At 38.3% G+C, this 22,391-nt stretch overlaps 1 protein-coding gene across 1 annotated transcript in view; it reads right to left on the bottom strand.

The window, feature by feature from the left end:
• Nucleotides 1–982: 982 nt before the first annotated feature.
• The window catches only part of LOC123508372, a 47,551-nt gene continuing 26,142 nt past the window's right edge, over nt 983–22,391 (bottom strand). Inside the window, 13 exon segments of the mRNA XM_045262049.1 lie at nt 983–3,366; nt 3,482–3,764; nt 4,176–4,406; nt 7,172–7,339; nt 7,677–7,784; nt 8,776–8,901; nt 9,437–9,650; nt 10,548–10,784; nt 12,042–12,356; nt 12,615–13,354; nt 13,585–13,835; nt 18,550–18,656; nt 18,791–19,196. Coding sequence (XP_045117984.1) covers nt 3,222–3,366; nt 3,482–3,764; nt 4,176–4,406; nt 7,172–7,339; nt 7,677–7,784; nt 8,776–8,901; nt 9,437–9,650; nt 10,548–10,784; nt 12,042–12,356; nt 12,615–13,354; nt 13,585–13,835; nt 18,550–18,656; nt 18,791–19,196 — 3,331 coding nt within the window. The 3' untranslated portion in view covers nt 983–3,221.

Below are 22,391 nucleotides of genomic sequence, written 5' to 3'. Positions count from 1 at the left end.
CTCCTATGTTGTACGTCTGTCAAACCATTTGTAATTCTTTCATAACACTTATCTTTTCAATCTTTGGATTTTTACACTCACCCATATCCTTAAGCACTACTGTGTTTTTGTCCTCCCATAGCTACTGCATATCTTTCATTCTCTTACCTATTTATAAATATTACCTTACTTTTTTCATTGTTAAATCACACTCAAGACCTTTTTCTTCCTTCTCGTCAGTCTCTGCCAAAATCTATTGTAATTTTTCATTGTTTCCCAGGTATTTATAGACTAAGGAGTGTATATAGATAAAATGTTGTAGGAGTAGGAAGAGGAGGTAGGTAATGGAAGACAAGAAGAAAAAACAGTGGAACCATGCGTGCTTTGGGGATCCGAGGGGTCTTCATGCGCATGGGTTTGAATCCTGTCCACGGTCCGAGTGTAGGTTGGACTTCCTCATTCGGGGCAACGGTTTCCTAGCGGGTGGGCTTTGAGATAGGAGGTACCCCAAAAAGTATCCCCTTTAGCCCATAAATTCCCATGAAAAGCCCACTTAGTATAAAAGAAAAAAAAAAAAAGGACAAAATTTAGCTGAATTTCTAGTGTTCATCAGGCATAAATAATACTAGTAATGTGAGGAGGAAGAAGCAAGGATAATAATAGTGGTAGTAATAAAAGGAGTCTGACCAACTTACGTAATTTTAAATAAGAAAGGAACTGTCTCCATTATGGGTGTTGCAGCATGGCACAGATAAGCTATTTATGAAGCTTGGTACTGATGTGGAGAAACCCGGATATCCTCATGCTATTTGATTAATGAGGATTGATTCTTGCCACTAAAGGCTTTGAGGCTTTTATTATGGTTCTAATTAATCTTTTTTAAGAAATATATGTATCTTATGAGGGGACAGTTTTGGCTATCTGTCTTTATGAGGTATAAAAGATTAACATCAACACAACAGTAATTTTCAAACTTGTAGACATGTTCACTAATACCATCAAGAAAAAATCTGAGTTTATTGTTATCATTAATAACAAGCAGACATGGGAGTTTTCTATAAGCCCACCCTATTTTGAAATGTTGGAATAAATATAAAACAATATGTACACTTCACACTTAACCAAAGGAAGTGGAATCCATACAAGTACTCAATGTCCCCCACCCTCTCAGCCACACCCAACACTGGCTGCCTTGCCTCACACCATCTATCTGGCTTGGTTCACTGTAATCATGCAGACTTCTCTTCCAATGGGAAATGGGAAGCAGGATGTTGCACCTTGTCATATCTATATATTGTCATTTCTACATGATACAATATTCTTAGGCTATTAAAATATCAAATAAATCTTTTGGTTAGTTTGCCCTTCCATCTAATTTAGCTGATTTGTTGGACAACCTGAGTTTCCCTTAGTGAAGGAGAGCTTGCAAAGTGCAGAGGCCATACACATAACCCAACCTCAACAGGTCAGCTTGACACATATCCCATTATATACTCCTGAAAAAGGCAAAAAATAAACAATCAAAATGTAGCGTGATATCAGTACTATGCTTCATTATTTAGTTCAACCCCGTTTCCCTTGAGGTGTTTGGCGAGGGTGAGAGGACCATGGCTCACCTCCTGAAGCTGCTGGCACACTCTCTGAGGAGTGCTCATCTCCATACCATGTACGTACATCATTGGTTAATAAGGTTGAGAAGAGAATGTATGAGCACCTTCTCTCCAGCAGGTAGGCTATCAGCTTAGTTGCTTTACAGAATATTATTCCTAAACTGTTCTTCACCTCTGGAGATGAACTTTCAAATGAATATTCAATGTCTCAATGTATAAACAAACATGAGATGATATTAATGAAAATCTGAAGATGTCATGTAAGCAGTACAATATGATTAATTTCTTGGATCGCAAGACATGTGACACACAATAACAATCCTTTATAGAAAAGCTATGGAAAATTCTTCATACTAATGGAAATTCTTTGTTCAGATATACAATCTCTGAGTATTTGGGAAAATGGAATGTTTCCAGTCCATTACAATTTTCCCTTCTGCACATTTATGTACAAGTCCATGACAAAACACAATATTGATAAGAGCTGGAATCATCTGCATCCTTGAGACTAAACAGAGCTGGAGCCACACCAGGATTTTAGATCCAGCAAAGGTTTTCTTTTTCATTCCTTGTAAGCTAGTTTCTTAAAATACAATGAGATGCAACTTACACACAAGTGTTGTAAGTCTTACCTAACGATCACAAGAATCACAGATTTAGTACGAGAAGCGAATGTTATATGGAATTGCATTAGTTAACACTGCAAAATATAATATATGCCTTGCTGCTTTTTATCCACTACTGTAAGCCCATGTTTTCAATACAAACTCCATACTAACTCATCATATAAAAAAAGGAATAGAGTAAAAAATCCAACTTTGATCTTGTAGTACCCTCACAGGCAACTGAGAATACAGAGTGGGAAAACCAAAATTCCCAAAAGAGTAATTATCCTCGCTGGAAGAATCTCTGCAATTTGTCTAGATATATTTGGCTTCAACAGGGCACTCTACAAAACTAATCATTACAGCATCATGCATTAAAGGCTGCTAATGGCAGGATATCACTTAACACATTCTGCTCCTCACAGAAACACGTGACTATATGCCACACAAAGAAGTCCGTCTGATGTTCATATTGCTGAGAGAGAGAGAGAGAGAGAGAGAGAGAGAGAGAGAGAGAGAGAGAGAGAGAGAGAGAGAGAGAGAGAGAGAGAGAGAGAGAGAGAGAGAGAGAGAGAGAGAGAGAGAGAGAGAATCTTTAGCATATTACTGTCACTCAAAAGCATTTCATAATCATTGCCACAGTGAATGAAAATGGCATCTTGGTATATCTGGTTCAGTTCACAAAGTTCTGCTGCAGACAAAGCATAACAACCTGACTAAATGTCTATACTGACCAACTTTACCACAACCTAATTTTTAAATGCTTCAAGCAATAATAAGACAACAAAAGTTATTGAAAGGCTGCATATTTCAAAACAAATTATGGTAGTTGAAAATTTAGATGTCTAGTAAGATTCCAGATTGACATATGGCAACACTTCCCATGATAAAAGTAACACAAAACATTCCCTGTTCTTACACTTTTGAATGGAGCACTGGAGTAACAAGGTAAAATTATGTCCTGAAGCACATTCATATATCAGGAAACATGGAGGGTGGGTTCTGTGGTCTCTTGCAAACAAGTTTCCTAAATAACAAGAGTCATATCCTTTTTAGGTGGAAGATTGACACGTTTGCCTTGCCACAGGGAGTTGTGGATGGTGAAGGCATCAATGGTCACAGTTAGGTGTTTGGTGTGGATTTGGGAGAAACACTTTCCACCAGAGTTGTATCTGAAATGTGAAAAATAACAATACTAAATGTACTTATAAGTAATTAAAGAAGAGGTGCAATAACTTTTTGTGTAAAAGATGATAATTCATTAAACATTGCTTCGATCTTACTTACTTGAAAAATTTATCAAACATTCTGTCGTTGACTTGCTTTGGCCCTGTGCCATACAATTTGTAAACCTCTTCTGTTTCAGGATTGAAGGAATAGATGGCTCGGAATTGGCATCCAGCATCTCTGAACAGGATAAGGAAATGCTTGGACTCTGACCGAGCTATCTCCTCCAAGACACGATGCTTAGCTGTCTGGTTCACCATGCCAGGAAAGACACAATATTCAACTGCATTAAGAATAATAGTCCTGTTTGACTTAGCTGTTGGCTGCTTGAACAGTCTTGGGCCTGAAACAAATAAAATGTTGGCTTATGACAATTTTCTATATTACAGTCAATGCAGTGAAAATCTTCAAAAAATGTTTCACACAATGAAAATCTTTACAGAAAAATCCAAGTAAAATTTTTGCTTGCATTATACTACTAGGCAACAAATATTGGACAAGGTTTGTGGTAATGTGGCCAATCTTGGCATTCCTATCCTGCAGTGTAACCCTAGTAGCAAATGTGATTTTTTTCAGTTTTATTACCATAATGTAAAGATTCACTTTGTGTCAACTATACAACACACAATCAATAAGTGCTTCAACATACATAATTATATCACCATAGTTATTGTGAAACTCCTCATTTAAATTCCAATACTTTACTAAATATCTGAGTGATATGATTCACTATGTAATAGATAGAGTAACCTACCTCCATGGTAATCCATCGTAGAGCTGGTGGTGGATGAAATATCACTGGCAGCATCATCAAAGCCTCCCTGTCTCCGCTTAGAGAAAAGGCCTGGAGGGAGTGACCCTGGGCCTGATGGAGAGGGAAGGTGTCTAGCCATGCCAGGCGAGGGAGCACGGCGTGGAGGAGTGGCACGGCCCAGCCCACTGTCTTCACTCATATGGTACACCAAGCTGTCATGCTCACTCTGACCTGTACCCATAACACAGATTACTTGACAAGTCAGCACGTGGGCAGAAAATCTATTAAAATATGTTTCTTCCTCAACTGTTTATCTTAGTTAAGGTGATGCCTTACGGTGATGCTTGTATTACTATGAAGTAACGTCTTACTCATGAGTCTTGAATTGATGATAATAATAATAATAATAATAATAATAATAATAATAAAAAAAAAAAAAAAAAAAGATAATATGGCCTTCGAATATGCCAATCTTTGACAAACACATCGACATATATACACACATACAAAATTTACAAAGAATGAACACTATAAGACACCAGTCAGTTCTTTGGTGGCATCTTTTACACCCTCACAGCAGGCATGGCTATAAGTATGATAGAATCTTACCATGCCTGTATTAAATTCTAAGTAAAATCATATTTCATTCCTATACTGAAAATGTAAAAGATCATCATTGATTATACACTATACAGGAGGTGCTGATAAAAGCAAATAAATATTTCAGTTTGTGGTGACTTTCTTCCATTCTACAAAGCCACTAAACATTCATATTTACAGTGGTAATGTAAATACCTCTCAACATGAAAACTGCATTAGCTGAAAAAGAGTACTCTTACTAAGGGGAAAAAATACATAGTAATATTAATACTGGTAAACCTGAAATGGCAAAATATGTACTGAGATGAGACTCAATGCTCCACTACTGCCAATTCTGAGCCCTGGCTCCAGCAGCTCCAGCTGGATTCAAATTAGTACATCAAAATGGCAGGCAAAAGTTAAAATCTGACAAAATTTCAACATAATGAATAAATTAATGTTACATATATTTAAAATTTGGTATTTTAGCTGATCTATTCAGTTTTAAATGTAATTAAGGTGGAAATGTTCTTCATCCTCTTAGCTTTAATCTTTTTATTTAGAGGCTCAAAATTTTTCTTCCCATTTCAACATGGTACACTACATGTACTATAATGTAACTATTACTCTAGAAAACATTTAACTATGCCTTTTCTGTGGAGCAAGTTGGAAAAAAAGTATATTGCCCACAAACTCATTCATTGTTAATAATTTCTATTGCATGAAAGGCACACATAATTTTTTTTACTTTGATTGGCTACAGAACAAAAGCATGTGTGTGAAAGAGAAGATGAAAGAACAAAAATTTACCACAAAGAATTTCATTTGGTGTTTGTGTTTGCATTACATTAACAATGAATGGTTTGATCTTATTAAAATCTGATCACTAATGTCAATTATAAAATCCAAAGCCCAAAAAGTGCAAAATCAATTATCCACTGTTCAACTTCCTATGTTCATTGTAAATATGTCTCAGGTTTCTCTGCATTAAAAATACAATTAAGAATTTCAGTCTGAACATGATACTTTTCATATCTATATTTTATTAAACATTATATTCAAACAAACTAATGTAAAATGGCAAATAATACTGAATTTCAAAATTGAATTTTTTAAAGCTGAATCTTTCAGAAAATAAGAGACCACATTATAGAAAAGTGGTGACTAAAATCAATAGTTTAAACTGAAACATGGATGTTGATCAATAAATGTTATTAAAAACTGTTTCCTTACTAAAAACCCATTTCTTTGATTTTGGTTACTTGCATTGTTAATTTCCCAGTAGATGGTCAACTCAGTCATCGCCAAGAGTTGGTGAGCCACTCACCAACTTTCCTAGCTCACTCTTTGGAATATTAATGCCATTTATTGTAACAAACTTCCATGTATTCTCATATTAAAAAAAGTTGCAACTGATCATGATGTATTTTTTATAAGTGACAAAACTTTTGTGAACTTAAACAAGAGAATGACCTGAAGCAACACAGTGTGCAGTCTACAGTGGATCAATGACAGTCTACCAACATACTACAATCTTATGTACACCATAACATACTTCTTAGGCGGAGTCCTGTCAGCAAGAAACAGATGATTAAATAATTTAACTTTGAATTAAACAAAACTGGTGACTGTAACAACTGATACTAATGCATGTCCACTTACGACACGCTTGTGACGTGTGTGCTAATGTAGATTGTATTATAAGGGTTAGCTTGTGTATATGGTATATATTTCCTTACAATAATATGATCTCCTATTTTGGAGTAAAATACCGTATCTAACTTTTATCTCAATATCATTTTTATTCTAAGAAATATTTTCTTGTTTTGCAAATAAAATAATATGAATGTGAAAACCATGTGAATACTCACAGTCAAGCAAATGACCTATGAATTCATATAAAGATCATATTATACCAATTCCACAATTAAAAATAATTTCTTGACAATCATTTTAATCGACAAACACTTCATAAGGAAAATAGATTGATAGTACTTTTGAGACTCCTTGTTAAAATTTTATTCTACAATTATATATCTGTCCAACACAGACTACCCAAGTGCTCCAATTTAATTAAAGACTAGCATAAATCAATGCTTGCTCCCATCACCACAGTTATTCAGCAACAGTACAGTATCTAAACTAAAGGTCCCATCACATAACTGTATTAACTGTAACATACTTAATTTCTATCATCATTGAGAAAAGTGACATTTCTGGACAATCTTTATCTCAAATCACAGAGAAAATTCAAACAATCATCCATGACAATGTCTCTCATCAACATGCTGAATGGAATTAAGGTGTCACAGGAAATACACTCATATGACAAGTTTCCTTAAGGTTGTTAATCAGTTAGCAAATGCCACCACCACCAAATAGCAGAAGGACTTTTGCCTCCTTGAGGTGGGGCTTACCACTCAGGTTGCCTGTGGACCGGTACTTTCGATAGCCTCCAGCGGGACCCCCATTGTATCCCCGCCTCAGCCTGGAGCCCCCACCCTCTACTGCCAGGCTGGGTCTCCTGGCCTCGTGCACACGGTAATCCTCACCATAATTGAGGCCCGCACCTTGGGACCTATACACTGTGGTGTGCAAGGATATCCCCATTTGATGAGATGTATTAATTACTGCTGTAAATACTACCTTTACACCAAGATACACCAACTACTAACCACACCTCATGTTTACTACATAAATAAATACCAAGTATCAATATCCCACCATATTACAATATGACAAGATCTACCATGATCTGAAATTGATAATGGTGTATATGAGGCACAGTTTCTGAAGGATATATGTGTGAAGAACATGTCTGAAATAATTTGTATTGCATCCTCCAGTCTGACGGTGCTAGGATACCTTGCAATATAAATAAACCATGCAGGAACACCAAAACAGCAATAAAAGGTAACCTACGTGAAGGCTTCCTGTCCTCCCCGCGTGCCAGGGAGGAATACCCAATGACTGAGGTGGGTCGCCTGCCAGTGTGACCTCGGTCCAGGGTGCGCGAGGTGCTGGGGTAGTCTATGAGGGGCGAGGACAAAGGCATATACATGCCATGAGGCAATTCAAAACTGATAAAAAAAAAAAAAAGGTACCAAACAATAGGGGCTCATAGGTGCTTTATCAAAATATGTTTGATTGTTATTGCCATAATTCAAATTTCTTTGTTTTGTTATGATTCAGAAATAAAGATAAAAATACCAATATATTAAATCCTTTGAAGCAACATATGGCATATTTGACAAAACACCTCTAAGGTCTTCTGTACATATCCAAAACAAACAACAAATCTGTATTTCTGTAAGCACGACACATATGTTCCTAGTTCTTCTAGACACAAAAACATAACTAAACTCCATGAAATCTGCACAAGCTGCAGCAAGAGCCACATGGCATAGTATAGGGAAAGAAAAACTAGAGGGTTCAATCCTGCTACAGCAACTAAAATACTTTGATAAACAAGCACTGGTCTTGATAGATCTTTTTTATTCTTTATTTTATCATTTTCAAAACAAGGCTTAATTTACAGTGAAAATGGGATAATCCTTGTATCAATAGTTGAATTAATGGCACTGACCCACTTCACAAATACAATTTCCACCTGACAGTCTCTTGCTTTAGCAGCCTGTCTGCCACACAACTGTACCTGTGGCTGCTCACTCCTACAAGTAATTCATTGCAATCCCATCCAACAACTTATGTTCTGGTTTGTTGTACAATGGATTTTTCATGGTGTTTCATGTAATGGTTAATAAAGATGTTAACTTATAATCTTATGAACAATTATAATTAATTTTAAATTTTCAAAATCTTTATAATTTCAGAGTGGGGGAAAAAAAAAATAAAAAAAAAATAAATAAAAACTTCCAGTAAATGAAATCAAAGTAGGACTATAAAACTAAGCAGAAAATTTCCAACATTACCAGATTCAAGGTGAAGGTCTAGTAATACTTAAGTCATTTAGAATGCAGAGAATTAGAGCTACAGTTACTTGAGAGAGAGTGGGTGATACCTCCGGTGAGGCTGGAGTTGGACCCGCGAGAGCCGGATGCACGGGACAAGGAGTGGGAGGAGCCCCAGCGTCCACTGCTCTTCCTCATACTGCCGGGCCCACCGCCATCGCCTCTCCTCCCAACCTCTACAACACGCACACACAACACACATTTGAGCAGGGTGCAGGTGCACATGGCAAGCCATGCCAAGGTCTAATTGTTTTATCCACTCATTTAGTACTGGGTGATTTTGGAAGTCATTCACAGTACAAATGTGTAAGGGCATTAAGAGAGGGTGTAAAGTGCATGTTTCCTATTGTGGTCTGAATGAGCTGCAGAAGCATCGTATTCATTGCTATTCAAACAAGCACAAACTATGCAATATTATTTAATGTCTATCATTTAAAGAAATAGTTTATACTAAAGAAACAAGAAGTCTCACTGTGCTGTCATACAATGCTTCAGGTAGTTGCATCAATACAAGAGTATGGAATAGGTCAATGGTTATATATCCAATAGGGTCATGCAAGCATGCTAGTGGGGTCACTAGGTGTAGCACTCCTCACTTACCATGTCAGACCAATTGTATGTTGCTGAGTTAAAGATAAACGCGCGTGCGCGCGCACACACACACACACACACACACACAATAACAAGCACTGTGAATTGACAGTAACTTACCCCCAGCTATATTCTGGGTGCTGCCTTTCTTGCTATGACTGGGATACATCATCTCATCAGTGACATCTGGCACTGAGGAGCCGGCCATAGTCTTAGGCCGGGGCCGCCCTCCGCCTCCTCCAGGTGGCTTGTTTCTTAGTCTCACAGATGGCTTACCGTGGGAGGAACTTGGTGGGTCTGGGCTCATGCCAGGGGGAGGCTCATAGTAGCGACCCTACAAATAAAGACTGCATTGTAATTCTAAGTCACTACAGCCACAACAATACCTGCCATCTTCTTTTAATCAAGCAATAAAGGATAGTTGATCTGCCACATACTCACCAGTCCTGTCACTTCCTCTCAAAGTTTTCTTCTGAAGTAAATCTTTCTCACTACATCAAGCCTGAGGACACGTAGCTCATTATCCCTCATGTGTGTACATAATACCTAAAGCATCCACTTACCTACAGCAGTAATAAACAAGATGCTACTTTAAGATGCCAAGGAAGCCAAATCAAAATACAAGCACAAAATCTATGTTAAACATGGTTCATATGGAGTCTTGCTAACACTGTGGTCATTACATTGTATACTCACACAAATTGATTTTTACCTTAATATTTACGCAAATTGATTTTTTCTCAAGGCTTAATTATAATTTATTACGATGTATTTAACAATTGACGGGAAAGGAATGCATATCTGCAGCTAGGTACTGTTTTAAACACTGATGCATTACATGCTTAGGTCAATGTCTCAGGCAGTGCCATGCAGAATAGAAAATTTGCTAAGATATAGAAATAATCTAAGCTAAGAGATTTATGTAATTTGTGTTAATGAACATAGCATGAGCTTTCCATTCTTACCTTTTCTGCATTTCATATCAGTGAGTTTCACAAAGATCTAAAGCATCTCACATTATAATAAAATTTTGTTTTTAACTCACCACTAAAACTTTTTCTTTATCATTAATACTTTTGTGTCCTAGGAGGTCTACTTCACCAACTTCCTTGTCTGTCTTGCTCCTCCAAACATTAAACTCTCAAATTCTCAATGTGTAACAGAGTGCAAGTTCCATTCCTGTGTGTAAATAAATGACAGTCTACAAATCTAAATAGAATAATGGTACTACCTCTTTCTCAGCCTCTTCCATGGCTTTCTTGATTTTATATCTCTCGAGAATCATTTGCCTCCGAGCTTTCTCTTCTTCCTTTTTCCGCAATTTTTCTTCCTCTTTTAATTTTTCTGCTTCTCTCTTCTCTTGAGCTTCCATCTCCTTCCTTAATCTGGCCTCCTCCTGTTCCTGTTTGCGCTTCATGGACAGCATCATCAGCCTTTCCTTCTTCTTCTCCATCTCGGATGCACTAGACTAGGGTGGTAGTCCAGGGTCAGTAACCTCTCCATTAATTCTTTGTCAAACTTCAGCTACGTATTAATTTCTTACTTGATTAATCGGCAAGGAAACCGATTTATTGTAAGACACAAACAACCAAGATTTTTTTCACAAAGGGGTTCAATTACTTCTACAAAAACATAAAACTGATTACTTTACTTTTGCAGACTGGTTAAGTCAGAGGATCAGCTAATTTAAAATTAAATACTATTTTACAGTGAATGCATACACAGAACTAATTGTGACTTTTAGCGATCTGATATCCATTGTCTAACATAATATGTTAATCACATTATGCAAAAAACTTTCATGTGCTCGTATGGAAAAATTTTGATAACTCTAAATATTAAAACTACTATACTTTTTATAAGGAAGAAGTCTCTGAGGTGGACTGGGGTCTTATCTGTGCGCTACTGTTACATTTACACTGGTGGAAATCCTCTTGATATCCACTGCACCTGATCCTCTTTGCATTATTTAGTAAATGGTCTCCTTGGTGGCTTGTATTTCATTTGCTTATTCATTACTTTTTTTGTCAGTACTTCAACTTTCATAATTTCATATTACAAAGTTACACTTATAAAAAGAAAAGCATGGTTAGGCAATGCAACATTTCAGAGACAATAATCTTTATCCGTAGTAGGATACTTAGGTACATGTCAAGCAAGTTAATGAGCTAACATTGCAGTACAGCAGCATGCTTGATTGAGGAAATCAAATTACTTACAAATGCAAGTGCCTAGACAATGCTTACAAAGTAACATTTATTGTTTGCAAACTCAAAGGAATGCTACAATTATTGTTATAACTGAAGGGTTGATTCAATGAGCTGGCAGTGTCAACATTATTGAAGTTTCTGTTCATCAAATCTCAGGGAAACTATTTGGTATGTGTAATGGATTCCTTGAGTAAGAAAGTCTTCACATGGGCACAATGTGTGTTAGTCAATAATATTGAATATTACAACATAGACTGAGATCATAATTACATGAATACTCAGAACTAATTATATAAACTTTGACAATTCTTATGCTGTAAATCTGAATTTAAGTCATAGGTATCCTTCCCAATTTTTTATGTGAACTTATAACTTATAAAATATTTAATTACTTAATGTATTACTAAAGTCAAATCTTGACAACCAAGCAATTTTCACAATGTACAATAATCAGTGAAATACTTATTACCTGAATATTTGATAGTAAGATGGTTGTTTCCACACAGAATACTTACATTCTCGGCGTCAGCTATGTCTTCTCCAATGACTAAAGCCATAGCAGCACTTGGTTCTTTGCTTCTGCTCTTATTAGATAAGGTAGTCACTTCCTCTGGCTGTGAGGAAGCAGCTTCATGCTCCTCCTCTCTCTCAGGTTCAGAGGGAGGTTTATGGACCAGCCCATTGGCTTGTGGTGGTGGCCAGCCACCCTTCATGTCTGACTTTGGACTAGTGGGAGCAAAAGTACATTGGGCCATGCTGGGGCTACTATGTGGGGTCATGCTGCCATGGTGGTGGTCTAAGGAGTCATTGGAGGTCCGACTGGGTCGGTTCTGAGTGAACACACGCACACACATACATGCATTAATGCATAGCCTAAGTTTTGTTAGGCAAGGGAACAATGACAATTATTACTACAAAGGATGCATATAACAAGACAGGGTATTAGACTTTTAAGAAACATTCCTAGTTAATTACTTGTAATATTGGTGAGAAAAAACAAAACAAAACAAAACAATGAATTACATTAAGCAGTGACAAATACTAGCTTTAAATAAAAGAGAATAACTGTGCAAAGCAGTAACACTTACAGGTATAACAGGAAGATCTTCCTTGCTTGGTGTTGTTGCTGGTGTAGAAGGACTGGAATTTTTCCGAGACATTTTTTTGCTTCGCAATTGTGGTTTTGGTTTCCGAGGCCCTGAGTCACTATCAAAAGAAATATAAAATCCTTTGTCACCTTTAACACCTTCTTGGAGAGGCTCAGCTTTAATATTTAGTTCATCATCATCCTCATTGCCATTATCTTGGTGGTAAGGTGGAGTCCGTGACCTTTGTGGGGGAGCAGGCTGAGGAAGGTCAACATAATCAATGACTGGTGTCCCTCTCTTAGTGGGAACCCTGTATGTTTTGACCCCCAAGCTTGGTCTGGTTGGTGAACCAGGCTCATGAGAGATACGATAAGTTTTACTGCCAGAGGTGATGGATAATCTCTTAAATTTATCATTCATATCACTGTCATCTCTTTGATTTTCACTGTTCTGATCATCTGTGGAGTTAATGAAGGAGACACTTTGTGGCTCCATGTCATCTGGAGGAGGGGCAGCCACAGGAGCGTGGTGGGAGATGAGAGGCTGCCGTGGAGGACTAGGGGACTTCTGCTGTCGCTGCATAGGCTGTCTGCTTGGAGATGACTGTGCACTGGATCTAAGGCTGCTGGGACCCCGACTGTCTCCCCCACTTCCTCCCCAACTCTCACCACCACCACTACTCCCACCTTCCCTGTGTAATCTGAAGGGAGGAGTCTGCCCCATCTGTCTCTGCTGGTCACCTGAAATGCAATCATGTACTGGAGATATTCACTGAATAACGTACATAACAAGCTAGGGAGTTTAAAGAAATGCAAATGGTTATATAAATATTTTGCCTACAGTTTGGACAATAAACATCTCCATAATATAATTGGATAGAAGGTGTTGATGTGATTATAAATAATATACATAGCTTATGTTAAAATAAATCCTGTAGCAGAGGTTGCCTTACAAACCAGAGTCAACTTACTGGAGCCATAGGTTTGTGCAGTGGAAGGATAACCTCTATACTGGTGCTCTGGGCTGTAGTAACCTTGTCCATTCTGGTACATATTGTGGTGGGGGAGGGACTGAGGCTGACCGTGCAGCATGAAGCCCTGGCCAGCAGCTGAGGGCATTGGGGGTTGAGGTGGCATCTGGCCCATGTGGTTCATCTGGTAGCCAGGGTAGTAGCCTGGGTGCTGTGGGGCCATCATGTAGTCCCCTTGAGGCATCATTGGCCTAGAAAAGTCAACAACAATAATTAAATAAAGCATGGGACTGGATTAAGGGGAAAATCAAACACCAGCACTTTTTTTCTCTCCCTCCCCATATGCCTTCTGTTAGCCTGCCTGCCTGCCTGCCTGCTTGCCTATCTATTTGTTTACTAAAATTTCCCAATCTGTCAATCAATTAATCAATCAGCTGGTCTCTCATGATAGGTCCTTAATTGCATGTCCAAACCTTTCAGCCTCATGCAAGTGGAGCATAACATACAATGAAACTCATATCACGTTTCTGCAAAGTCTACTAAAAGGAACTACTAAAAGGAATAGCAACATGATGTGCTTGAGCTCACAATACACATATATTCCAAATAAAGTTAATAATAATGGAATCAATCACCCAATTTCAGGGGTATCTCATTCATATTCAATGAGAAAAGAAGTGTTTCATAACATCACCGGATCTCCAATGAAAAAGATACAAACTTTCCAGTATGGCATCAACTTGTATCTTCACCACCTGTGTGCTATTCAGGTAGTGTGATCATATCGTTGATCTGTATGGTGTGGTTATGATGTAAATATGGGAAAGGTCTTAGTGGCTATTTAATCATTTCTATGGCATTGGTCTTAGCCTGAGAATCTTTCATGAACATTTCCTTGGAGTAATACACTTCTGGTCTACATGGATGTAGTATCTCCACAATAATGTCAGGAAAATTAAGGACATAATTGCAAGACCTCATTCATTAGGTATGTTTCAGGTTCGGTGAAGAATAATGTAACTAACTTCAAATAACTTGTTATTATCATTACCAGAAATGTTCCAGAAGTATTGAAAATTTACCATAAATTAATGGACATATTCATGTTTATCATTATCAACCCAAAGGATTCCATTACAAGGCAAAGACTCATGGTCAAGTTGGAAGACAAGCCACACACCACACCATGCTTGCTTAGGCCAGCTTCCCAAAGTTACACCTCTGCTGCTTTTGTCCAGTGCCTATTTTCTGCTAGGTGAATACACCATACAGAAGGAATATAATCAAGACCAAATTTATGTAGTCGATTTGTTGCCAAACACTCCTCACCAAACTAATAACCTATGGTTAATATGAGAAGAAGCTGAAGACTAGATGAAAAATATAAGTGACCATTGTGATGGATGTGCTTACTGGCAAAATGCTCATTGACTCATCATAACTTGAATCTTCATACTGTGCTTATCTTTTTTCAATTCCTCATCACAGTCTAGCACTCTCTCTCTCTCTCTTTATCTCTCTGACAACTACTTGCTTTCGAGAGTATCCCTAAACGAATGGCCATAGAAAAGATAATCTAACTCAAGTCCTCCAGCACCATCCCTTTCATATGTATACTGCTTCACCCAAAAATCTAATCTCCTATGAGACCTTTCTCTCTTAAGATAAAATTTTCCCATCTAAACTTTTCTTATGGACCACAAGTCATGTTTCTCTCAATGTGACCATTCATTCCACTGACATCTTTATACGGTGCAGCTTTCATAAATAATCATAATTCACTACTAATCTAACAACTTTTAATTTCACTGTTATTACTCTTATTACAATTACTAGGCATTCTTGGTTATATCTTCTAGTTAGTTAAAACATTGAATCTTTCTTTTGTCATAAGTTATGCACACTTACCTCTTTCTTCAAACTCAAGCCCACTCAAATGCCTCAATGTTACTACAGACTATAATTCATACACAGGAAAGTTCTCTATATATTCTGAATGTTACCTCACTTATGTCTTGTGCAACAAAATTAGCTTTTGTTCAATGCCCTCCAATAATTCATGCTTCAGATCACATAATTTATCAGGACACTATGAGAATCAAATTCTAGAATTCCACTGTACAGCTCAGCTACCATTACACCACCAAGCATTCATAGCACCTTCTGTCTATCCACTCACCACCTCATGCATATAATGAAATTAATTCCCCACATCCCACTTACATAATGGCCAAGGCTAAATATCACTTCTTGCCAAGGTTATATCATCTCCAACTCTTATCATCACCTTCATTTTATATCTACTCCTCAGCCTGTGGATTTTTAATACTATTAAAAAAACCCTCAACTCTTTCTGATATGTCACTTTCACATTCCTTTTTTTTTTTTTTTTTTTTTTTTTTTATATATCATGTGGGCTTTTCACGGGAATTTATGGGCTAAATGGGATACTTATTAAGGGTACCTCCTATTTCAAAGCCCACCCGCTAGGAAACCATTGCCCCGAGTGAGGAAGCCCAACCTACACTCAGACCGTAGATAGGATTCGAACCCGTGCGCTTGGAGACCCCTCGGATCCCAAAGCACGCACGGATCCACTGTACCACGGCGGCCCCCTAAACAGTCAGATATCATGATTATAACATCATTAGATTTCAGTTCTCCAGAAATTCCAAGCCAATATCTTATCCAAAAATGGATAGCCTAGACAAACTGCCAGCAGGCCTATGTTCACTTTCACAAGTAATTACTCTTAAAAGGTGATCTGATATAAAGCATTTTAAAGGCAATATGCAGAAAATACAACCATTTTTCCTCCTATGAAACTTCTCTTGGAACTATCTAACTATAAATGTTGCTTCAGCTAAACTTGACATATTATCTGTTTTAGCCAACATCTACTATCTTGACTTTATTCAATGTCTTTTCCAAGGCATCAACATCAGTCTAATACAATTTTCAGTGTGGTGGATTATTGCATACAAAATTTGTTCTAAATTGAACAATGGAGTCAAACAGGTAACAAAGACCCAAGGAAATCTTTATTTTAGACTAAAGTAAGTACAAATGACTTGCTTTTATATGATGAGCCTATGAACTTTGTTTGGATGCCCCTCCTCAATATATGATAATACTATTGAGGTATACACTGTGTCAAGCATATATTGCCATCTAAAGAAGTTAATCTACTGATAATGAAGGTAAATATTATAACTTAAATCATTAGTAGCATTTGAATGCACAAATGGAAGCATGCATACTGTTTATGTCTTTTGGTCACACCTTCTCAAACCCTCAATCAGAACCATTCATACTGGATCAATCTATTTAACAGCAAAGGGCAGCCACTGCAGCAAAACAAGGTATTTTGTGGCATTTGTAACAACTAGCAGATGCAATCAGTTTATTCAGTCACTACAATGTCACAGTCCATCAGCAAGTCAGTACTTCTAATGAATAGAGTTTACAAATCATTAAGTGTTACTTTAGCTTTTTCTTGGTATTTTTCATTAGCACGGACAGCTGACGAAAAAGTCCTGAATGTCTAGTGGCTGGTCTGGTACTTGTCTTCGTCTCTGGGTGTTTTTCTAAGTCAGGTTTTATTATGGTCATAGTTTCATTGAGGTGGGCATCCTCCTGGCCATGCTTAGCTTGAACCACATCAGGAAACAGGGAAAGAGAGTTGTCATTGTGGTGTTTCTCGCTGGGGGAGCAACAGCAGGAGGAGGAGTCACACTCACAGCCCTCACATGAACTGCTGCACCGGTCTGAGTCCATCCGAGACTTTTTAGTTGGTCTAGTGGAGTACCAAGGGAATGCATTATTAGCTCATTTAGAGAGTTGTACTTGACTGACATGCTGTGTTCAGTGCATCACCTTGATTCATCTGCATCTCAACCAGGAGTCCAGGAAAAAGGAAAGTTCCAGTCTATTGAGGAAGAAGAATTAACACCAACACCACTATCACTACAACCATCATTACCAATTTAAGACAAGCTGCTCCAGTCAGCTAAATTGAAATACTCACAGATTTTCAGATTATAGGGCTGAAAACACCATGAAATGCTATGTTTCGGTGTTTCTTAAGAGCAGATTACTTTACTGATCATGCTGCAACTACTTAATCAGTTCATAAAAATAACCCTTACAAAATAGACCTCAATTCCACAATAATATTACTTTGTGGGAGAGAAAGAAAAGTTTGTAGTAGAATTCGACCTCAGACTATGACCACAATAAAGTCATCTGACAATGTGACATCATATTTTCTGATATCATTAATGCAGGCAGAGAGGAATAATTTGGAGTACACTTACAAAGAAACCAGCAACAAAGTGTAAATAATGAAGGAAAGGAATACATTTTAAACATCCAATACTTACCAACATGTATGCCCCTTTACATACATATAGCTACTAATCTGCATTTAATATCAAAACATGACAACTAAGTTACTACTGCCAACATAATAGATAGTACTTCAAAACAATTCAGGAGACAAATCACCAAAAGGGTGTAACATTTGTGCATCACTCACTATAGCATAAATTTGACGGGTGGATAAGGAAACTGCTCTTGTGGAATTTAAATTGTGTTCATAAAAGGAAAGTTTTGTTTTATTAGATAAGATACTGGCTGCTCAGAAGTGTTGTGAAAATAACTGATGAAATGACCAAGAAGCAAAAGACATATAATTAGATATCAAGAATTTTTCTAATTCAGTCCATTAATTACAAAACAGACCAAAAAGATTGACAGAACATGACTGATTATTTTTTTGAACATGCAAGAAATTACCAATCCCACATGCAACCAAATGTGAGCATGTCATTCACTTAATAGCTAGAATAAAACATGATGTCAGCAAGCTAATCTGACAAATGACATTTCCTCTACTGACACAGTTAAAGACATGGACAAATAGACTGAAAGCATAACTGACTAGCACTCAACACAGCACAGTACCTGGCAGGACCCCACTGGGCTCGCCGAGATGCAGGAGACATGGAGGCATAACTGTCACCGGGTGGCTGCTGCTGCCCCCATAGCCGTCTCACAGGACTGCCCTGCTGCTGCATGTACACAAAACAATAAGTGTAAGTCTTAAAAGAGGCTACTCTCGCTTTGCCTCCTTCAGTACTCTTCTGGCCACTAATCAATCAAGAGTATGACCTTTTTTTCAATGTGGATATACAAGACAACATACCTGGTCATGGAGGTAAAACTGTCCAGGTGGCTGCTGCATTGCTTGGCTGGCTGGTGAGTTCATTCCGTTGTGCATGAGGCTCTGAATCTGCTGCTGCTGATGAGAGAGGCGCTGGATGTCACCCTGGATCTCCGTGAGGGAATCTGTCATCCTGTAAGGTGGTGTAAAAGAGTCTGGGCCCATGGAGATGCGACGCGGGGGTGCTGATGGGAGCAGCCCAAGGTCGTGGCCGGCGCGCCAGGAGCCAGGCTCGAGGTAAAGGCTCATGCGACGCAGATCCGGTCTAGGTGAGCGTGTGGGAGTCCGTTCTCGGGGATCTGGCCCTATGTAAGATTTTCGCCGCAACTGTGCTGCATAAGGGTTGTCCATGGAAGAGCGTCGAGAATCTTCCATACCACTCTCCCCACTGCAAGAACACACCACCACATGCACCACACCACAGCAAACATGCCACTCAGACTCAGCACACATCTTTGAAGACTGAAATCTCACTGATGAATAAGAGAATTTAATTTTGCATTCTTTTCTTTTATGTAGAGAAAGATCCAAAATATTTTTAACTATACTCTCCAAGATACAGAATTTAGCAAGTTTTTTTTTGCATGCATGAAATACTTTGCAAAAACAAAAAGTATTTAGAAACTTAAATACAATAAAAAAAAAAGAAAGTGTAGTGTAGAAAACCAAATCAATACAAAGCAACAACATGCAAAAGCAAGCAGCATGCATAAGCAATACAATAATCAAGAATAAAGAAACAAACAAAAACATAAAGACATACAAGCAACAAAAAGTACTTCCTCTGATATCTACTCAGAAAATCCTTACATTCAATTATAACAATGTAACAACAGTCTATGCTAATCACAGAGAAGAAAAAATAACAAATAAATAGAAAGAAAAATATGTACTATATATTCAATTCCCCAAAATCAAATTTTGCAGGTCAAAATATTAAATAACACTAAATTCCCGTATTAGGGATAACACACACACACACAGAGAGAGAGAGAGAGAGAGAGAGAGAGAGAGAGAGAGAGAGAGAGAGAGAGAGAGAGAGAGAGAGAGAGAGAGAGAGAGAGAGAGAGAGAGAGAGAGAGAGAGAGAGAGAGAGAGAGAGAGAGAGAGAGAGAGAGAGAGAGAGAGAGAGAGAGAGAGAGAGAGAGAGAGAGAGAGAGAGAGAGAGAGAGAGAGAGAGAGAGAGAGAGAGAATTACTCATCCCCAACACAAGACAAAGGACACACACACACACACACACACACAAAATTGGATAAGTGTAGATATGGAGACGAGGCCACACGAGCATAAAGCCCAGGCCCTGTAAAACTACAACTAGGTAAACACACACACACACACACACACACACACACACACACACACACACACACACACACACACACACACACACACACACACACACGCCCGGTAGCTCAGTGGTTAGAGCGCTGGCTTCACAAGCCAGAGGACCGGGGTTCGATTCCCCGGCCGGGTGGAGATATTTGGGTGTGTCTCCTTTGACGTGTAGCCCCTGTTCACCTAGCAGTGAGTAGGTACAGGATGTAAATCGAGGAGTTGTGACCTTGTTGTCCCGGTGTGTGTGGTGTGTGCCTGGTCTCAGGCCTATCTGAAGATCGGAAATAATGAGCTCTGAGCTCGTTCCGTAGGGTAACGTCTGGCTGTCTCGTCTGAGACTGCAGCAGATCAAACAGTGAAGTGAAACACACACACACACACACACACACACACACACACACACACACACACACACACACACTGGCTGTCTCGTCTGAGACTGCAGCAGATCAAACAGTGAAGTGAAACACACACACACACACACACACACACACACACACACACACACACACACAACAATGTAGAAGATAGTCAATGGCATTGAAAAGATAGACAAAGAAGACCTGGTGCTGGTGACAGAAGAAGACAGAAGGACAAGAGGACATGTAAAGATCAGGATGAGGCAGTGTGTGAAGGATATTGGAAAATACATTTTCTACACAGAATGGTGGAAAAGTGGAATGCATTGAATAATGAAGTTGTTGCAGCATATAATGTGCATAACTTTAAAGAAAAATAGGATAAATGGAGACATGGAGACAGGACACTATGAGCCCCGCACAAACTCTGTACAATACAACTAGGTAAACACACACACACACACACACACACACACACACACACACACACACACACACACACACACACACACACACACAACAGTACATGCAGGGTAAACGGATGGAAACTTAATGGCAGGAGACATGCTTGTGGTGGTCTGCTCTTTGGACTTTAATACAATGTCCCAATGATTCTTGATCAACTTCCCAGGAACAACTAGACTGTCAGGTGCACTCACCACCTTGGAAGCAATTCATCTGACCAGCAAGCACTTCTGCCCCTTCCAGAAAAAGGGTTCTTGTAGAGGGGTGAAGCATAAATAGGCAGACCGTCATTTTCAGCAAATAACTTAAAAGCCACTAGTTTTCATGAATAAAATTGAAGTAAAATAGATTGCCACAAGAAGAACAGCCATTTTTACACCATAACACCAAAAGGAAATCTTAATGTTTCCTCTCCATGCTGTAAACATTACTGGTAAATAAAGCAACCAAGTTGTTAGGAGAGTTCAGTTAAGTGATATTTAGTTGACAACCAACCAAGACAATTTTACAAGCGTTGCTGGTATTACCTGTTTCATGGCCCCCTCTAGAGCCTGGCTACCTGACCTTGTTACCGGTGACATGACCCGGCTACTGCTGGGTCATGGCAAACTTAGATACTACCAATCAGGGCTGGATTACATAATGTTCTTTTCTCTAAGGAAGGCTTCTATTCTCTTCCAATGGGAGAGCATCAAATGAAACACTGAAGATGAAAATCATACAAAACATACATGAAGAGAATACAAGATATCCCAGGGGTAAATATATTATGGAGGTTCCAGACACTCCTCCTGAGGGTCAATGTAGGTTGCTTCACACACCTTAGTGATGTAGGTGTTGGTAAGGCTGTGAAAGAGTTCCTTGTTTCATACTGCCAGCAGAACCTCAGTTATATCAGTATTCCATCATGGTTATATACTATAGAAAATTCATAAATACTTTCAGTGCTATCTTGGCAAGTTTTACCAAATATTTATTCCCTTTTAAGAGTAGGAGCTGGAGCTTGAGTTAATTCACATAAAAACACCTTGATGTACATACATCTGAGGTTCTGCTCTCATCACAAGAAAACCTTAATTCCTACAATTGGATTATTCTTTTCATGGCATAAAGTACTGGACCAATCCCTGTTGTTACTTGGTAAAACATTAGCCATTTGATAAAAAGCATACAATTAACTGATTTCCCTGGTTTTATGTTTAAATCTGAATTAATGCATTCTTAAACTTAAAGTGGACATTCAACAGGATTTGTTTTTCAATTGGCTAAAGAAATTACCTTGACATACTAACTGGAAAGATGCTGTATAAAGTAAAGAATCCATCCTATTGAGAAATCAAAGCTAGCTCAAAGCTAGCTAGTAATTGCCAGGCAAAAAATAAGCAATGCTAATGCAAATATGATGACTAGAGCTAGCAAATAA

This window comes from Portunus trituberculatus, chromosome 24 (assembly GCF_017591435.1).
Source record: "Portunus trituberculatus isolate SZX2019 chromosome 24, ASM1759143v1, whole genome shotgun sequence".
NCBI lineage: Eukaryota > Metazoa > Arthropoda > Malacostraca > Decapoda > Portunidae > Portunus > Portunus trituberculatus.
Note: the sequence above shows the minus strand (reverse complement) of the source record. Positions and strands in the feature narration are given on the sequence as shown.